At 57.4% G+C, this 16850-nt stretch overlaps 1 protein-coding gene across 9 annotated transcripts in view; it reads left to right on the forward strand.

The window, feature by feature from the left end:
• The first annotated feature begins 8359 nt into the window (after window positions 1-8359).
• Window positions 8360-16850, forward strand: part of ELN (elastin) — a 31408-nt gene continuing 22917 nt past the window's right edge. For all 9 annotated transcript variants that reach the window (XM_042971627.1, XM_042971631.1, XM_042971629.1 and 6 more), the window contains exons 1-4: window positions 8360-8530; window positions 14198-14248; window positions 15634-15663; window positions 16149-16181. In XM_042971627.1, the coding sequence (XP_042827561.1) occupies window positions 8449-8530; window positions 14198-14248; window positions 15634-15663; window positions 16149-16181 (196 nt within the window). In that variant the 5' untranslated portion in view covers window positions 8360-8448. The remainder of the gene's footprint in view (window positions 8531-14197; window positions 14249-15633; window positions 15664-16148; window positions 16182-16850) is intronic.

Raw genomic sequence — 16850 nt, forward strand, 5'->3', positions numbered from 1 at the left:
GGGAGGGCAGAGAGAGAGAGGGAGACACAGAATCTGAAACAGGCTCCAGGCTCCGAGCTGTCAGCACAGAGCCTGATGCGGGGCTCGAACTCACAAACGGTGAGATCAGACCCGAGCTGAAGTCGGACGCTTAACCGACTGAGCCACCCAGGTGCCCCGAAAACCAATTTTTTTAATAAGTAAATAAAATAAAATGCCGTTTCTGAGCCACTAAATCAATTTCACACCCATCGATGGGGTCACAGCCTACAATTTGAAAAGTGCTGGTAGAGTGTGAAGGCTGAGCAGGAAGGGCCAGCATCCTCCCAAGGTCAGTTACTGGCGGGTTTTACCCAGGGCGGGACAGCTGGGATTGTGTTTCCGGAAGCTCCCCGGCAGGCAGACAGGCAGGCAGCCCGTGGGTGGGCTGAAGGGCAAAGGCCAGGGCCTTCAGTCTTCCTGCCTTTGCATACACTACCCGGAACACATCTCCCTGGGAGAGAAAGGAACAGGTTCAACTCTGGTATCATCTCCTCCAGGAAGCCTTCCTGATTACATCTCCTTTCCCAAGACTGCAGGTGCTGGTGTCCCGTCTGTCCCCACCCCTCCCAAGACCAAGGCCCAGCCAAAGCAGGCAGCTCAGGAATGTGGAGACCAGAAGGAACGAGGGAGGAGATAACCCGGGCCCAGCGGGAGCCCCTGGCCCAGCCTCGCTTGCCTCCCACCCTGCATCCTGGCAGCTGCCCTGTCCGCCCCGTGGGACCCGCCTGGCGCCACAGGGATCAGGCCAGCTGAGGGTTCCGGGCATGGGTGGAGGGGTCTGCCCAAGGCAGGGAGTGGCCAAACGTGGTGTAGGGATGGAGACCGGCAGAACCCAGGAGGAAGAGAGCTCCCCGCCCAACAGTGTTCCCGGCTCAGGCTCTTGGAAGGGCTCCTGGGCACGATGGGCTGGAGGAGGTGAGCCGATAAGGGCGCGCAGGAGGGAGCATCGCCCTGATCCAGGCAAAGGGAGCACGGGCCGGGCAGGGAAGGCGTAGACAGCTCTGCCCACCAGCTCCCAGAGCCAGCACGGGAAGAACTGGGGTGCCCTGCCCAGGGAAGAGAGGGCCCTGCTCTCCAGATGTTGAGTGTACCCCAAAGCTACGGCCATCACCCCGTCAGAGAGGGGGGTAGCTGCCAGGGTAAAATACTCCAGAAGCCTCAGTTCCAGGCCATAATGCCTTTGGGTGACCTTGTGCACCTCCGAAAGACTCCGTTTCCTCACCTGGGTAGCGGGTTGGTTTATGGAGCCGGGAATACCTGTGTGTGTCCATCGTGTGTCCCGTCCCTCCTGCAGCTCACCGGGCTGCAAGCCAAAGCGGCCAGAAGACTTCTTCTCTGGGAGTGAGTATACTAGAGGGGCAGGAGGCCTGGAGCCCGGGGATGGGAGAGACCCCTGGGGGTCCAGGAGCATGTTACTACTGCCAAGCATCCCAAGAGATGGCCCAGGCCCTGTGTTCCCCAGTCCGATCACAGTCCCCGGGGTACGCAAAGGCACCGAGGCTCCGGTAAGATCAGCGAGGCCAGGGGCCATTCACCAGACACCTGGATTTGGGTTGGGGACGGAGGGTGGGGACAGAGAGACCCAGTTACTGGGAAGGAATTTACTGCTGTCTGGCCATGTGACAGGGGCTCCGAGTTAAAATTAAAAAGATCTGAAGGAGATACAAAGAGTGCTCTTCCTGGCTGTCCGAGCTCGCAGACAGGGCTCCTAACCCCTGTGTTTATACTTGGGATAATAATATCCCCAATCGCAAATGGAGATGTGCTTTGTAAACTGTCAAGTGTCAAACAAACGAAAGGCGTGTTCTGGACTCATCCGTCCTAGGTCCCTGGGGAGGCGGGGGGGGTGGGGGGGGTGCAGAGTCTGCCCAGCCAGCAATGTTCCCCCACAGACAGCAGCAGACGGCTCAGGAGGCGATGTGGGAACAGCACGGGGCAGAACAGCACGGCCTGTCCGGGACACCCACCCCCCAGCGCGCATCGGCCAAGGACCCAGACTGACAAATGACTCAGACACACAAACACCCAGGCCTGGGCAGAGGCGAGGCGTCGCACAGAGGCTGCTGGATCAGAGATGAGGGGCTCAGGAGCCGGGGCGTGGGGGCGGTAGGACGGGTGGAGGTGGCACTCGTGGGGAGGGGGCCTCTCCCTGGGCCTCCCTCCCCTCCCTCCAACCTCAGCCATCGGCCCTGGTTGCCTCAGTGGTGTCATGGAGCCCATCGTGCGTCTGAGCACTTGCTGTATACATGATGCTTACAGACATGAGTTTTCAACCTCAAAGGCTTACAAAGAAGACCCCTGTGTCCATAAGAGGAAACTGGGGTTTCTGGGGGTTAATTCATTAGCATCGATGTCACCACTATTGGGTATTACTCGGTGATCTGTCCAAGCTCACGTGCTTATCAGTGACGACCACCGGGTCCCTCTGCACCTGCAGCCTGCAGCCTGAGAGAAGCAGAAACACCCTGTGCTGGAATCCCAGCCCCCTCCCCAACTTCCAGACCGCCTCTGAGAACCGCCTGTTCCTCCCTCAGGCTAATCCTGCGTGATGATCCGCACCCCCGGGTCCCCGTTTTTAACTGCAGACCCTTTATGCCCAGCAAAGTCTGACATCTGCCCCGTTGGCAGTTCCCTCCCTTTGCTGGCCCATAGTCGGAGAGGTCCCTGGCTGCCTCTGGGCAGGGACGGGCCACCAAAGGCCTTTCTCGTTTTCCAGCCAAAGTGTCAGTTCGAGGTGCTGTCTCGTGCCTCACCTGCTCTGGCTGGGTCACCAGCATGAGGCAGGACCTCTCCTCTGGGGCTGCCTGCCAAGGTTGCGCCCCAGGCCTCGCCCTCCCCATCATGCCCTGTAGCCTTTGAATAGCGGGAACCCCTCAGGCTCATCCTCACCAGTCCCCCTCGTGACCTCCACCTGTGTTGCCTAGTCCGATGGCCCTTGGCCACACATGGCTACTGAGCGCTTTAAATGCGACTAGTCTTCCAAAAAAATAAATAAATAAAACTAAATGCAACTAGTCCAAACTGAGAGATGCTCTAAATGTAACCTCCACGCCAGTTTTTTTTTTTTTTTAGTTGAGTGTAATTGACGTATAACATTTGTTTCAGGGGTACAACATGATAACTTGATATTTGTATATATTTGGGTTTTTTAGTGTTTATTTTATTTACTTTGAGAGACAGGGAGAGAGAGAATCCTAAGCAGGCTCCGCATTGTCAGCACAGAGGCTGACACGGAGCGCGAACTCACAAACCGCGAAATCGTGACCTGAGCCGAAATCAAGAGCCGGATGCCTAACTGGCTGAGCCACCCAGGAGCCCCCGTATTTGTATATATTGTGAAATGATCACCACAATAAGTCCGGGTAACATCCATCACCAGATATAGTTACAACCATTTTTCTTGGGATGAGAACTTTTAAGATCTGCTCTCTTAGCCATTCTCAGATATATAATACAGCATTTTTGAATGTTTATTTATTTTTGAGCAAGAGACGGACAGAGCATGATCAGGGGAGGGGCAGAGAGAGAGGGAGACACAGACTCTGAAGCAGGCTCCAGGCTCTGAGCGGTCAGCACAGAGCCTGATGAGGGACTCGAACTCACCAGCCGTGAGATCATGACGTGAGCGGAAGTCGGCCGTTTTAACGACTGAGCCACCCAGGCGTCCCTATATGACATTGTTAGCTATAGTCTCCATTCTGCACGTTACAGCCACGGGGCTGATTTATCTTATAACTGTAAGTTTATACCTTTTGACCACCTTTCCCATTCCACCCACCCTGCAACCCCCAACCCATTCCCTGTATCTGCGAGTTGGGGGTTATTTATTTATTTATTTATTTATTAGATTTCTCATATAAGTGAGGTCATACAGTATTTGTCTTTCTCTGTCTGACTTATTACACTAAGCATGATACCCTCAAGGTCCATATGTTATTGTAAATGGCAGAAATTCTTTCTTATGGCCAAATAACATTCCATTGTATGTATGTATATATTTTTTTCTTTGTCCCTTCATCGTTGGTGGATACTCAGGTTGCTTCCATGTTCTAGCGATTGTAAATAATGCTTCAATGAACATGGGGTGCAGATGTCTTTTTTTTTTAATTTTTTGAAATGTTTACTTATTTTTGAGAGGGAGAGAGAGAGAGAGAGAGAGAGAGAGAGAGAGACTCTTAAGCAGGCTCCACGCTGTCAGCACAGAGCCCGACACAGGGCTCGATCTCACGAACCACGAGATCATGACCTGATCTGAGACCAAGGGTCAGATGCCCAACCAGCTGAGCCACCCGGGCGCCCAACAGATGTCCTTTACAATTAACATCTTTGTTTCCTTCGGATACACACCCAGAAGTGGAATTGAGTTGTACACCCCAGTTTCAAGACTTAGAAAAAAAAAATAATGTAAAATATAGAGATACAGCGTATCATTAAAATCTATTTTTACTTCCTTTTTCTTTATTTTATGGGGCTATTAGAAAATCTAAAATCAGGGGCAGGTTCTGGCCTTAATGTCTGCAGCTGGGTCTCTCCGATGAGCGGGGATAGATCAGGCCGGGGGAAGGGGTGTTTCGTTCCGCCTTGTTGCGGATTCTCTCCAGAAGTGCCTACACTCGAACCCAACCTCCCAGCCAGCATTCTGTTCCCTCCCAAACCTCACTTGGGTCCATATGAGAAATTCAGGCTCCCCTGCCCGTGTAACCTTGACCTTATTTTAACCCACGGGATTAGCTGAAAGGAGCCATACCCACAGGGAGGTGGAAATGACAGACAGCAGGGGACCCAGGCAGTAGGAGGGGGCACAGCAGGGCTTGTGGGTCCCACTAACACCAAGCTGTCCCCGGGCTAGCTCTGCAGCAAATGCTCTCTCTTTCTCTATCTCTTTCTCTCCCTCTGGTTCCAGGTCCCACACAGACAGCACATCCTATAGTCAACAGATAAAAGGACCATGTGTAGACAAGGAGAAAATAGAAACCACACCCGGACTCTGGGGGTCAGTTCATGTCAGCAGCCTCTGCACCTATCTCCTGGAGGGCACAACTGTGCTTTTATCCCACTCTTGGACGACAGGGGAGACAGAAATGGGCCCATCCTCAGACGACCTTCAAGGACAGCCAGACCAGAGGGGCCATAAGAGGAAGCACCAAGCCCAACCAAGAAGGCTCCCACCAAGGACCCTCAGAGAGGCTGGGGGTGGGGATGCAGAGGGCACAGACCCGCAGGGACAGAAGCTGAGACTAGGGGGCCTTGCCAACAAAGGCCCAACGTCCAGCCTTCCAGGACAAGTCTCGGAGCTAGGGTCCAGCTCTAGCGCCAGAAGGGAGGCCCGCCAAGAGGAAGGAGAGCGTCACTCGACTCTCTAGTTGAGCTGGGTCATGCAGGGCCTTGAAGGCCATACTCAGAAGTCTGGACTTTCTCCGGAAGGCGGCTGAGGGTTTCTGAGCAAAGCAATGAGAGGCTCAGAGCTGTGTGGGGCTGGCCGCTCTGGCCTTTCTAAACTGGGTGCACGTGGAAGACAGATAGAGGGGACCTGTCTGTGCCCCCCCCTCCCCGCCCCGGGATGCCCAGCAGCGAGCGGGCGGGTGAGGCTTGTCAACGTTAACAGCCAAGCCAAGCTCACCCAGGACGCAGCACACTATGCAGCCCCCTGTGGACAGTGCTACGTTCATGACCTTATTTAATCTATGCAGCTATGCGGGGAGGTGGGCACAGAGCAACTGAGGACTGCTAGGTTTCTTGAATGTATGCGTGAATGAACGAACGAATGTTGGCTAATAACTGTAACCCCCAGTCCTTACATTATGTACTAGATGCATTGGGCTAAATTGCACCGATGGGTTTGATTCTGGATCGAAGCCCCTTTCGAGGCATACGGAGCCTCGTTGGATACATTATTGGACTTGCTATAAGTGAGCACCGGATGCTAAGAAGAAGGGGGCCCCGGGTAGGGGTGACGCACAGGGCCTGGCCCTGCGGGGAGAGGTGTGGCCCAGCAGCCCCGAGTCTATCCCTGCAAGCGCCCCTCCACACCTCTCCTGGATCTCAGGCAGCAAGCACTCTCCTGCTGGCTCCAGCCTCTCTCCAGTCCTGGAATTAATAAAGACTCTGAACAGACTGCGGTTTGCAAGTCTGAAAGCCGGTTCCTGCCCACGTCACTGCCCTGAGAAGAGTGGGGCCCATCTCCTCCCCAGCACCCCCTCCCTTCCCCCTTCCCAGGAGTTGGGGGGGGCACGCAGATGCACCCCATAGACTCCCCTACCCACGTGCTAGCTCATCCTGGGCACTGAGCCTCAAGACCCCGGCCCCGGAGCAGCCCCTACCCCCACCAGCAAAGGCTAGTTCGGGCTCCTGACCTCTTTCAGCTACCCCAAAGTATCCCCAAACAACACGCACTGGAAGTAAGAGCCTTGCACACTTACTGGGTAGACGGCTTCAAGCCAGTTCTCCTCATGCACCCACCTTCTTCCAAACTCCGGGCGCAGCTGCTGTCTGAGACCAGGGAGAGGTAGGGATGGCCCAGGGTCCCGAGGTGGCCCAGCAGACAGCCAAACCTAACAGTCACCCTAAACACAGCAGTGGGCTTGCAGCATGAGCGATACCAAGAGTAACACTAGAGTGGTGGTTCCTGCAGAAAACGAGGAGAGAGCATTTGGGATCTGGCAGGCACGGCACAGAAATATATGACCACATTTTATTTATCTTTGCAATAACCCTCCTAGGCAGGGATATTTATCACCCTCTGACGGATGACGAATCTGAAGATCTGTGAAGAGGCTACCCCAGTAGAAAGTGCTAGAGTTGGAAGTCAGCGGTAGGTTCGCCCGAGGCCAGTGCGTGGCCTTGCGAGACCTCCAGGCTGCCACAGTGCTCCTGGCTGGAGGTGGGGTCCTTTGGCTCTTTTGCTCAGAGCTGGGGTGGCCTCTCCCCCTCACTCCCCATCTGGGAACAGGGGAAAGCTCACAGAACTTGTGGCCTCGACTTTTTCCCCTCGGAGCCTCTGATGAAGGCAAGCGTCAGTTTCCCTCTTCCATCCCCGAGCTCCCAAATTTATCCCCCACTTTCAGAGGCTGGGGAGGCATGACCTACCCCACCCCAGAAAAATCCCCGAGGTCCTCATCCTGTGTCAGGCAGGCTGGGACCACCTGAGTCCTTCTGGAAATGCTGGTCGCGGCTGTTTTGGCGCAGGGCTGCCCCCTCCTGGCCACCAGAGGAATGTCAGCCCCCCGGGCGTTCTCCCCGGGGCCTGGGGAGAACAGGCAGTCTGGGGACTCTGAGTCTGGTCTGCATGCTAACAGCGCTCAGCGTTGAGACAGATAGGGGCTGGGTGATAAAAGGGGGGCTGGGCCACCTGTCAGTGTGGGTGAGGTCCCCAACTCCCCGGTCCCCCATAGAGCACCTGGGGACCCTGCCTGAACTTCAGCAGACACCGTGGCCTACACAGGCCTGCGTGTGGGACTGCGACCTTGATCTGTGACCAATGGAATCCCTGTGGTGTGTCAGGATCCCCCACATGTCCCTCAGATGTCCCAGGGGACAACACCAGCATGGTCTTCGTTCCCGGGCGGCCATTCCCCTGGTGCAGCCCATCTGCTCTCGTAGATACGGATCCCGGACCTGCGCAGCACCCCTTCCCCAGCGGCCAGGCAGGGGAGTGTGCCCTTACCCAATAAGAGTGGAGCCCTATAATGTGTCAGGGTCCTCCTTCCTTTCCCCAGATGCCCCGGGGGGACAGCGATCTCACCTTCCAGGCCATTGTGCTCATAGCCCCTCAACCTCTGGAGACCTGGGCCCCAGGCCTCGGACCCCAGACCTGCCCAACACCCCACCTCCCCAGCTTTGGGCAGGGACCGTCTCTGACCAGACCTGGGGGTGTTGAGGGGAGTCTGGAGGGCCAGGGTGGAGACAGAGGCGCGGGACAGCTGGCCTGTGTCCCCACACTGGGCCCGGGGCCCAGCCGGAGGGGCGGGGGCCTGGCCACTCGGGCCTTGGCTGGGGCCGGATTTTTGGCTGGGCTGCAGGGCCCTCCCTCCCGCTTCCTCTCCCGAGGGCTGTCCTGGCAGAGGCCCCCCTCGCACTTTCTGGCGGGAACAGGGCCAGCAGTGAGGGAACAGCTACAGAGGGAAAGCAGGAGAGAGATGAAGGAACTCTGTGTGTGTGTGTGTGTGTGTGTGTGTGTGTGCTCGTGAGTGTGTTTTTAAGGAAAAAAGCCCACAGTCCAGTCCAGTCAGACCCAGCCTGGGAGGCTTGTGAGCCGGGCCTTTCGTAATTGCCCCCCTCCCCGCGGCCCCCTCCCCCAGGCCTCCCCCTTCTCCCGCCCTCCCGCCCGCCCTCTCTCCCTCCCTCCTTCCCTCTCAGCCGACGAGGCAGCAATTACGCTTTGGGGATAAAACGAGGCGCAGAGAGCGGGCTGGGGCATTTCTCCCCGAGATGGCGGGTCTGAGAACTGCAGCCCTGCGGCCCGGAGTCCTCCTGCTCCTGCTGTCCATCGTCCACCCCTCGCAGCCTGGAGGTAGGCCTCACCCTGCCCCCCGGGGCTCGCCGGCAGCCCGAGGGCCTCCCGGCCAGGTGGCCGGACTGACAGACCAGAGGGCGCCCTTCACCCCGCCGTCCTCCAGGGGGTCCCTCAGCCACTGGATCCTCAGAACGGCCCCTCCCGGGAGCCAGCCCGTGCAGAGGAGGAACCTGTCACACAGACACCCCGAGACTCAGGATGGTCCCAACCGTGTCCAGGTTCTGCCGCTCCGACAGGGCTGGGGACCCCCCTGCTCTGTCCTGGGAGCTCCGCCAGTGTGGGGGGTGGGGGGGTGGGGGGGTCTGGAGCACACACTGGGGAAGGGCCAGTGGGGGGTCCCGGTGGGTCGTGGGGCACTGGCGATTTGCACACCTGTGAACCCAGCGGGGGTGCGCACATGCCCTGAGGGCAGGGGACCTGGGTTGGAGGCCAGCTCAGCCGCAGTGAGCTGTGTGACCTCAACAGGTTCCTTGTCCCCTGGGAAGCCAGGACCCCCCTCTGAGGAAGGTCAGAGTCAAGTTGATTACGGGGCTGTGAGTTGGAAAGCCTCTGCTGTGGTCTGTCCCTGGTGAGGAGGGCTGGGACATCTGAGCATCTGTGTGTGTGTGTGTGTGTGTGGTGTGTTGAGGTGAGAGTTGAAGGGTATGTGACAGTGCCTGTTAGCATGTGCAAAAGTCTGCCACCTGACAGGCATGTACACGTGGGAAATATGGTCTCCAGGTGTGGATTGTCACTGTGCATGTGACTCTGTGTGTGTGTGTGTGTGTGTGTGTGTGTGTGTGTGTGTGTGGTACAGAACACAAATGAGGATCAGGGAAGCTGGGGAAGGTATTCACCTGGCAGAGGGAGGGTGGCCAGTAGCAGAGGCTAGAGGGGACCTCGGAGCAGTCCTGTACGTGCTCTCTGTTGCAGGCCACAAGAGTGCCCTCTGTGGGGCCACTGCACACCTCGAAGGACCCTGGGAATGGCTCCCAGGGGGCCCCTGAAGGTGCTTCTGGCCACAGGAAGAGAGGAGTGCAGACACTTAAGCCATGTGGTGGGGTGGCCTGGGTGGGGTCCGCTTTCCGTGGGAGTCCTCCTTGCCTTAGGAACCAGACCCTCAGTGGGGCCGGTGTCGGGGGGCACAGGATGGAACAGGGCCAGGCCAGAGGGCCGGAGTAAGGGGCTGGGGCTGCAGGAACTGTTTCCGTGAGATTGACCGGCCAGACAGGACCCCAGAGAGCAGAGGCTTCCTGCACAGAGGTCAGCTCCCAGGCCTGGATTGGGAGGCGGGCAGGGGGGAACACGCACACCATCGGTTGGGCCCCGCAGGGGGAGCGAGACAATCCCAGAGGACCAGCCACCCCAGCGCCGAGAGCAGCAGCTCTGGGGCCTCCTGAGCCTCCTCCCGGCTCCCGCAGGTGTGGCCCCCGAACACCCGTCTCTCCAGACAGTTCCACCAGCTATGTAGCGTGGCAATTAATCCCCTCAAAAACCCTAAGAGTTGAGCCTATGACCTTCTTTTACAAATAGGGAAATGGGAGCTCAGACAGCCAAAGGCAGCTCTGAGGGGGTTAACACCGGCCAAAGGGGGTTAACACCAGCCAGTTCTCTGCCAAAGGGTGACAGGGTGGATGCAGGGCACCGGGCGACGCTTAGGAAAGCCCACGCCCGAGACTGAGTCCTCTAGAGTGGGCACACCCTAGAGCAGGTGCCCTCAGTGACACTACCAAGCCTCGACCGCCCTGCTTCTTTTCTTGCACATAAGTCTCAGCTCTGGTCCACGTGGTAGACCAGCTGGGTCCCAGGAAGGAGGACGTGAATCCATGCCATCTGTTGGGGGTTTTGCCCAGGGACTACCAAAATCTAAAGAGGTCGGGGTGTGGAAAGGGGTGTGGAAAGGGCCGTACGTCTACACACACACAGAACCGCCCTCCTGGCTCTCCTGGGGAGCCCAGCTTCCCCCCGCCCTCCATTGAGAAGATATCACCCCCACGAGTTCCCCAGCCCCCAAAGAACCATATTGTCAGAGGAGGGGGCTCCCCAGAAAAACTGGTGGCAAGGGGTGTCTAGACGCACTCAGGATAGCTCCAAAGTAGCTTTGAGGACCAGCTGTCCCAAACCCCTATGCCATTTATAAACGGAGAGAGAGAGGGAGGAATTAAATCAGACAGAGTTCTGTCTCCCAGGACCCAGAAATAATATCAGCCTTTTCTTTTTCTGATTTCGGAACTAAGGATGATTTAGTACAGGGCTTGTCAGCCCCTGGCTGAATATTAGACTTAACTGGGGAACTTTAAACAATTCGAATGCCAGGGTCCCACCCAAGAATTCCTGCTTTCTTTGGTCTGAGGAGGAAACTGGACGTGGAGGTTTTGTAAAAACTGTCCAGGTAACTCCGATGAGCCTCTGGGGCCAAGGACCTCCGGCTGAGCTAATCCTGCTCTCCGCATTTGCTGGGGCCAAGGCAGGAGGTCAGACGTGCCCAGGGAAGGGAGGGGACAGAGTCCCACACTAGAGGACGGATTGTTTTTGAAAAGCCCTTGGCAGGCTTTCTCCACGCAAACAATAAACAGCTTCGTGCGGACTGATCCGCTCCCCTGCCAGCCCCCTGGACTTGGGCTTGGCAGAGCCCCTTGCCAAGGCCTGCTGGCCCCATGCTCATTCCGGAACAGCCTTCTCCACATCTCTGAACCTGAAGCCCGGGGGCCCAGGCAGAAGGCCCTGCGTGTGACTGGGGTCAGCTGTGGGTCCCGGGCCAGGCGCCTCATCTCCCTGGCGCTTGATTTCCCTGGCTGTAAAATGAGGGAAAACATTCCTGCTGCATTTATCTCCTAGGCACAGTGGGAGGCGTCAGCCACGGAACATCTGCAAACATCAAATAAGGGGACTGTGGGGATGCGAATTGCTAAAACGATAGATCTTCGTGTTCGGACGCACTTATTCGGGCTGATTGACTTTTATAATCAGTGCCCGGTTTTAAGGTTTAACTTTCCCTCTCGCTACTCACCCCCACGTTCTGTCTCCTGGGCACAGCAGGGGTGAGTGATGGAGGAAGCAGCTAGGAACGGGGCGGGGAAGGCCCGGAAGAGTCCCAGGAAATCCAGGAAGGCTTCATAGCAGAAGAGGCCTTTGAGTTAGACCTTGAAAGAAAGGTCAGTGTTTGAGGGGCTGACTGTGGATGAGAGATGAGCCTGGGCCCAGGGTGCCCTGAGAGGCAGAATTGGAGAGACGGAGGGGCAAATTCTATCTCAGCAGAAAGAAGACCTCTCTGCAGGGAGGGGGTGACTTTCCTGTCACTGGAGGCGTGTGAGCAGAAGCCCGGGAGGCGGGGGAGGGAGGGATGTTTGCGGAAGGAGTTTCCACCCAGGCCAAGAAGACTGTTACGATCTCGGAGAGTCTAGGATCCGGATTCTAAGACGCAAGAGACAAGTTCCACCCTGGGCTAGCCCGCGAAACAAGCCAAACCCACATAAAACAAGACAAGCATATGCTCCAAGCCAGCTGCTTTGGGCCAGCTGAGCAGTGAGAGCCACAGGCCCAGAGAAGGCAGGAAGGGAAGAATTTGAGCTCAGTCTTGGAGGAAGGGCAGGACTGGGGAGCAGAGAGGCATCCTGGCAGGAGGATGCGCTCTCGCCAAGGAGGTAAGAAGGAGGGTGACCAGCTGGAGCACGAAATGAGGCCACTGCCTTTTTGAAGGCCCCTGACCGACTCCTGTCGTCATCTGTTCTCACCTCCCCTGCACTTGCCCGGAGCGGGCAGGGTGGGGATCCTTCGCACCCCCCTGAACCTTCTCTATTTCCTCAGCTCAAAATGACGGTCCAAATCTCTAGCCCCTTCCAGGCCATCGTGGTCCAGGCACAGAGCTTGGCGCTGTTGGGATCTGAATCCTGGGGGTGGGGGACGGGGGAGAACTGGGGAGGGCCAGGAGGGCTGCAGGGAGACGGGCAGGTGCTGGGGAGAGAGGAGGCAGAGGATGGGAGGGGGAGCAGATCCTGGGCAGAGGAAGTAGGGGTTCAGCCGGGACGAGGTAGGGAGGCTCCCGGGCTGGTTGGGGATGGAATAGGCTGGACTGAAACCCACAGGCAGCATCCTCCCCTCAACCTAATTCCCCCATGTTTTATTAAATACCTACTGCATACCTGGCCACAGGCCAGGTACGGTGCAGCAAAGCAGAGACAAAGGCTGACCATCTTTTCCTTTTTTTTTTTTTTTTTTTTTGCAATTACTGTAGCCCAGAGCCAGGGCAGGACACGTCTCTTATTTGAACCACTTGACATTTGACAATTTGACAATTTGCAACAGCCTTGCAGGGCAGAGGTTATCAGCCCCTCATTTCTTTAAAGGAAACTCGGGCTCAGAGGGGTTAAGTGACTGGCCCAAGGGCACACAGACGGGAAGCAGTGGCACAGCCCGAGGCCAGATGGGTCTGTCCCGAGCCCCGTGCTCTGTCCGCCACCCCCCACCCCCACGCTGCTCCTGCCCTCTGTCCTGGAGCTGGAGCGCAAAGAGGTAGGGAGAGAGGCAGGGTCAGGAGGGAGAGACAAGGAGAGAAAGGGGAGGAGGGGGAGGGGTGTGGCTCTGGGGCTTCGGCACCTATGACCATGACAGGCTGGCATCCCCCACCCTGCTGGGCTGTCGCTGGGGGTGACGGGGCTGCGGGGCCAACAAGCCCAGCGTGCAGCATCGTCAGGCCACGGAGGCCAGACATCTGCCGTGAGGCCTCTGGACACACCGTCCCCCGACCCCGCCCGTGCCCCTTTCAGCAGGGTGGTGCCGGGGCCCCGGCTGGGGCATCGGCCAGGCAGCTCACGAAGCTGAGGCCACTGTGGTGGTGGAGTCAGGGCCCGGTCTGCCCCGGGATCGTCTGTTGCCATGACCACGCTCGGGCCCGGTCTGGGGCCCAGCGCCACGGCATTCCCCAGCGAGAGCTTCGCGGGTCCGTGGGGAGTGAACTCGTGATCTTGGCCGGGCAGACAGCCCCTGGCCTGGCCGGTGAATTAACTTTTCCTTAGGAAACTATTCACTTTGCTCATTCATGGTGTCCCCCTCTGGGCCCCGGCGCCTCCCAAGACAGCCCGGTGTCAGACGGCCAGAACCCCACCCAGCCGTCGCTGCCCAGTGGCTGAGGACGCTGACCTCACGCCATCCTATCAGTGTGGGAATGGCTGCCTTTTTGCTAGCAGCAGCCACATCTCCTTAGGGCTCACTGTCGTGGCCCAGCCTGCCCTCCCACAGCTCTGGGCCCTGCTCAAGCTGCTTACGGCTGGAGAGGGTTGACCGCCCAGCAGAAGGCGGACAGCCCCCCGCCCCGGGCCGGACCCTCTCTGGGGGCGGAGGGGAGAAGAAGCAGGTGACCCCGTGCAAAACACCGTGCTCAGAGGGAAGGCCTGGCTTTAAGCCCAGACGCCACTCTTCCCAGCTGTGTGTCCCTGGGCGCACCTCTTAACCTCTCTGAGCCCGATTGCACATCTGTTGAAATGAAAATCGTAATCTCTGCCCTTCCAACCTCCCGGGGGCCATTCTGAGAAGCATGAATGAGAAAATGCTTTGTCAACATAAATTGCTTCGGCCAGCATATCTTTCTTTGTAGATGTGCAACATCATCATTATCATCTGCATTATTATTGTTACTGTGCTTTCATTGGTTCTGGCTGATGGAGGGTTCTACCTACTCACTTCCAGGGGTCCCAGGGGCTGTTCCCGGAGGAGTTCCCGGAGGCGTCTTCTACCCAGGTAACGTACAGGAGACTTCCGCGCGCTCGGGGAAGGCAAGGTCCTGATTAGTTCGTAAGAAACGCACGGTGTGACAATGTGGAAGGGGAGACATTGGCACGCCTAGCAAAGTGGACCCACAAGCCCCTCCTACTTTTTTTTTTTTTTAAAGAGGTTTATACTTTTTTTTTTTTTTTTAATTTTTTAACGTTTATTTATTTTGGAGACAGAGAGAGACAGAGCATGAACGGGGGAGGGGCAGAGAGAGAGGGAGACACAGAATCGGAAACAGGCTCCAGGCTCCGAGCCGTCAGCCCAGAGCCCGACGCGGGGCTCGAACTCACGGACCGCGAGATCGTGACCTGAGCTGAAGTCGGACGTCCAACCGACTGAGCCACCCAGGCGCCCCCCCCCTCCTACTTTCAAAAGCAGTCCGCGTGACACTTTCACAAGCACTCAGAGCATAAATTTTCTGAAAGTTGAAAGACGATGCTTGCGAGGCTGTAGGAAAGTGGGCGCCTTCAGGCACCCCTGCCTTTCAAACCCTTAACCCCGGTCTTGGGAAGCCACGCAAGGGAAATAACTGAAAAGCAGCGAGAGATCCCGAAGAAGGTCCATCGGAGGGTTATTTGCAAAGACGTAAAACCATAAGCCCACCTCACTGAAGGGAGTGATCAAGGACACTCTGAAATAACACCCAGCTACTCAAAAGTATGAGTGCGCTACCTGCACAACCGTACGGCGAAATGTTCTTCAAGTGCAAACAACAGAAAAGCAGCGTTGGAGACTGGGAACGCCCCCAAAAGATAATGAGCAGAACGTGTTGCAGCTGTGGCATGGGGTGGTGGGGGTGAGGGGGCGCGTTTTCTTTTAATTTGGAAAAAGGCATCATGCTTTAAAGTAGATTGAAAAACCGAAGGTAACGCTTTCAATACTGAAAAAGTAATTTGAGACGCGCTTCTGGGAGGTGCACGCCTGGAGGTGTAGGAAGAGAGGTGCCCGGAAAGGATGGGGAAGCCCAGTACCCTTCCCCCACACCTTGCCCTCTTCCATCTCGCTGTTCCTGGGTTACGTCCTTTTATAATAAACTAGAGATCTAGTGGGGGAAAAAAAAAAAGGCAGTTGAGTGCTCAGAACTGCTATGAAGGTGAGGGCAGCCGCGGACACTCCCAGACACTGGCGGGCACCAGGCTGTTGGCCCAGTGGGGAACTGAGGCTCACGGAGCTTAAGGCTGGCCCGCCATCGTGTGGCTAGGCAGCGAGGGACTTGACTGTGGGTCAGTGGGCAGCTTTCTGGCTGGCTAAAAAGAGAGCGCTCCATGAGTGAGAATGCCGTTGGCATTCTGATGGTTCGTTCTGTCTCTCTCTCTCTCTCTCTCTCTCTCTCTCTCCCCCTCTCAATGCAGGGGCTGGTCTCGGAGGTCTGGGAGGAGGAGGTAAGCTCAGAAACCAAACTTGGTTCTCACTGATGGGGTCTGGCTGTGACTCTGGCCCAACCGGGTCCCCAGGCCCCAGAACCCCAGAAGGCCTCAGCATCAAGGGCCCCTCAGTTTATGGACGGAGTGTCCAGTGTTGGGAGAGAGAGCCCACCAGCCTCCCGGGCCCCCCCCCCGCCCTCTTTCCTGGTTCTTTTGATCTTCCGTAACACCCCCGCAAGGCCTACCGGGTGGGTATCACCTTTCCCTTCTGGGGCTGAGAAACTGAGTCTGAGAGAGGGTACGCCATGAATCCGGTGAGCTTCCTACCCACACATCCAGACACCGGGCTCCCAGCAGCTCCCTGTCCAAAGGGTGGGGGGACCATCCCCTGGCAGCCCTTCTAGAACCTGGGGAGTGAGAAGCCCCAGTGCCCCGGGGAAGATAAACCGTAGATAAATGGTGGCGTGGGGCTCTCTATACATTATCACCTCTTCCCTCTGCAGCTCTGGGGCCAGGAGGCAAACCACCCAAGCCAGGTAAGACCCGAGGCCTCGGGGCATGGCGAGAGGGCTGGGAGCACGGGAGGGGAGGGCCCACAGAGTGGTGGACCCAGTGAGGCGGGAGGGAGATAAGCAGGCTGGGGCCAGACCCCCGGGGCTTCTAAGGAGCAGGCGGCTGGCTGCCGCTCGAGGTCTCCCCCGTGTGAGGAGTGCCTCGCATCTACCCGGCAAAACGCCTGTGTGCCCAGCTGCCTGGAGAGTCCCCTCGGCACAGGGTCTCAGAAACAGCCCCAGGGGCAAAGGTAGGGACTGATGTTCCAGGGGCCACCAAGCCTGTGAATGTCAGTCTGGCGCTCAGATACAAATGGTAGGCTCCAGACTCCATCTGGATGGTCCCCTGACCCCAGACGGAGCTTTCTCTAACGCCAGGCCAAGACCCTAGACATTTCTGACCTCCGTGACAATCGGAGTCCTTATCTGACCACAGGCTGAACCCTGACCCGAGACCGAGGTCTGGGCTTAACCCCAGACCGAACCCCGACCCTAAGCCCCAGATGAGCTCCCTTCCCGACCAGGCCCCTTCCGGCGGTGTCTAGACCTTGGAGGTTTCCAGTAAGAGGATCTGGTCAGATCTGTCCAGGCCTTGCCCGGGGGGCCCGGATCTGCCACCGAGGTCCACCGTCAGCTCAAACAATACACCCCCAG

Source organism: Panthera tigris, chromosome E3, assembly GCF_018350195.1.
Source record: "Panthera tigris isolate Pti1 chromosome E3, P.tigris_Pti1_mat1.1, whole genome shotgun sequence".
In the NCBI taxonomy this organism is placed as follows: domain Eukaryota; kingdom Metazoa; phylum Chordata; class Mammalia; order Carnivora; family Felidae; genus Panthera; species Panthera tigris.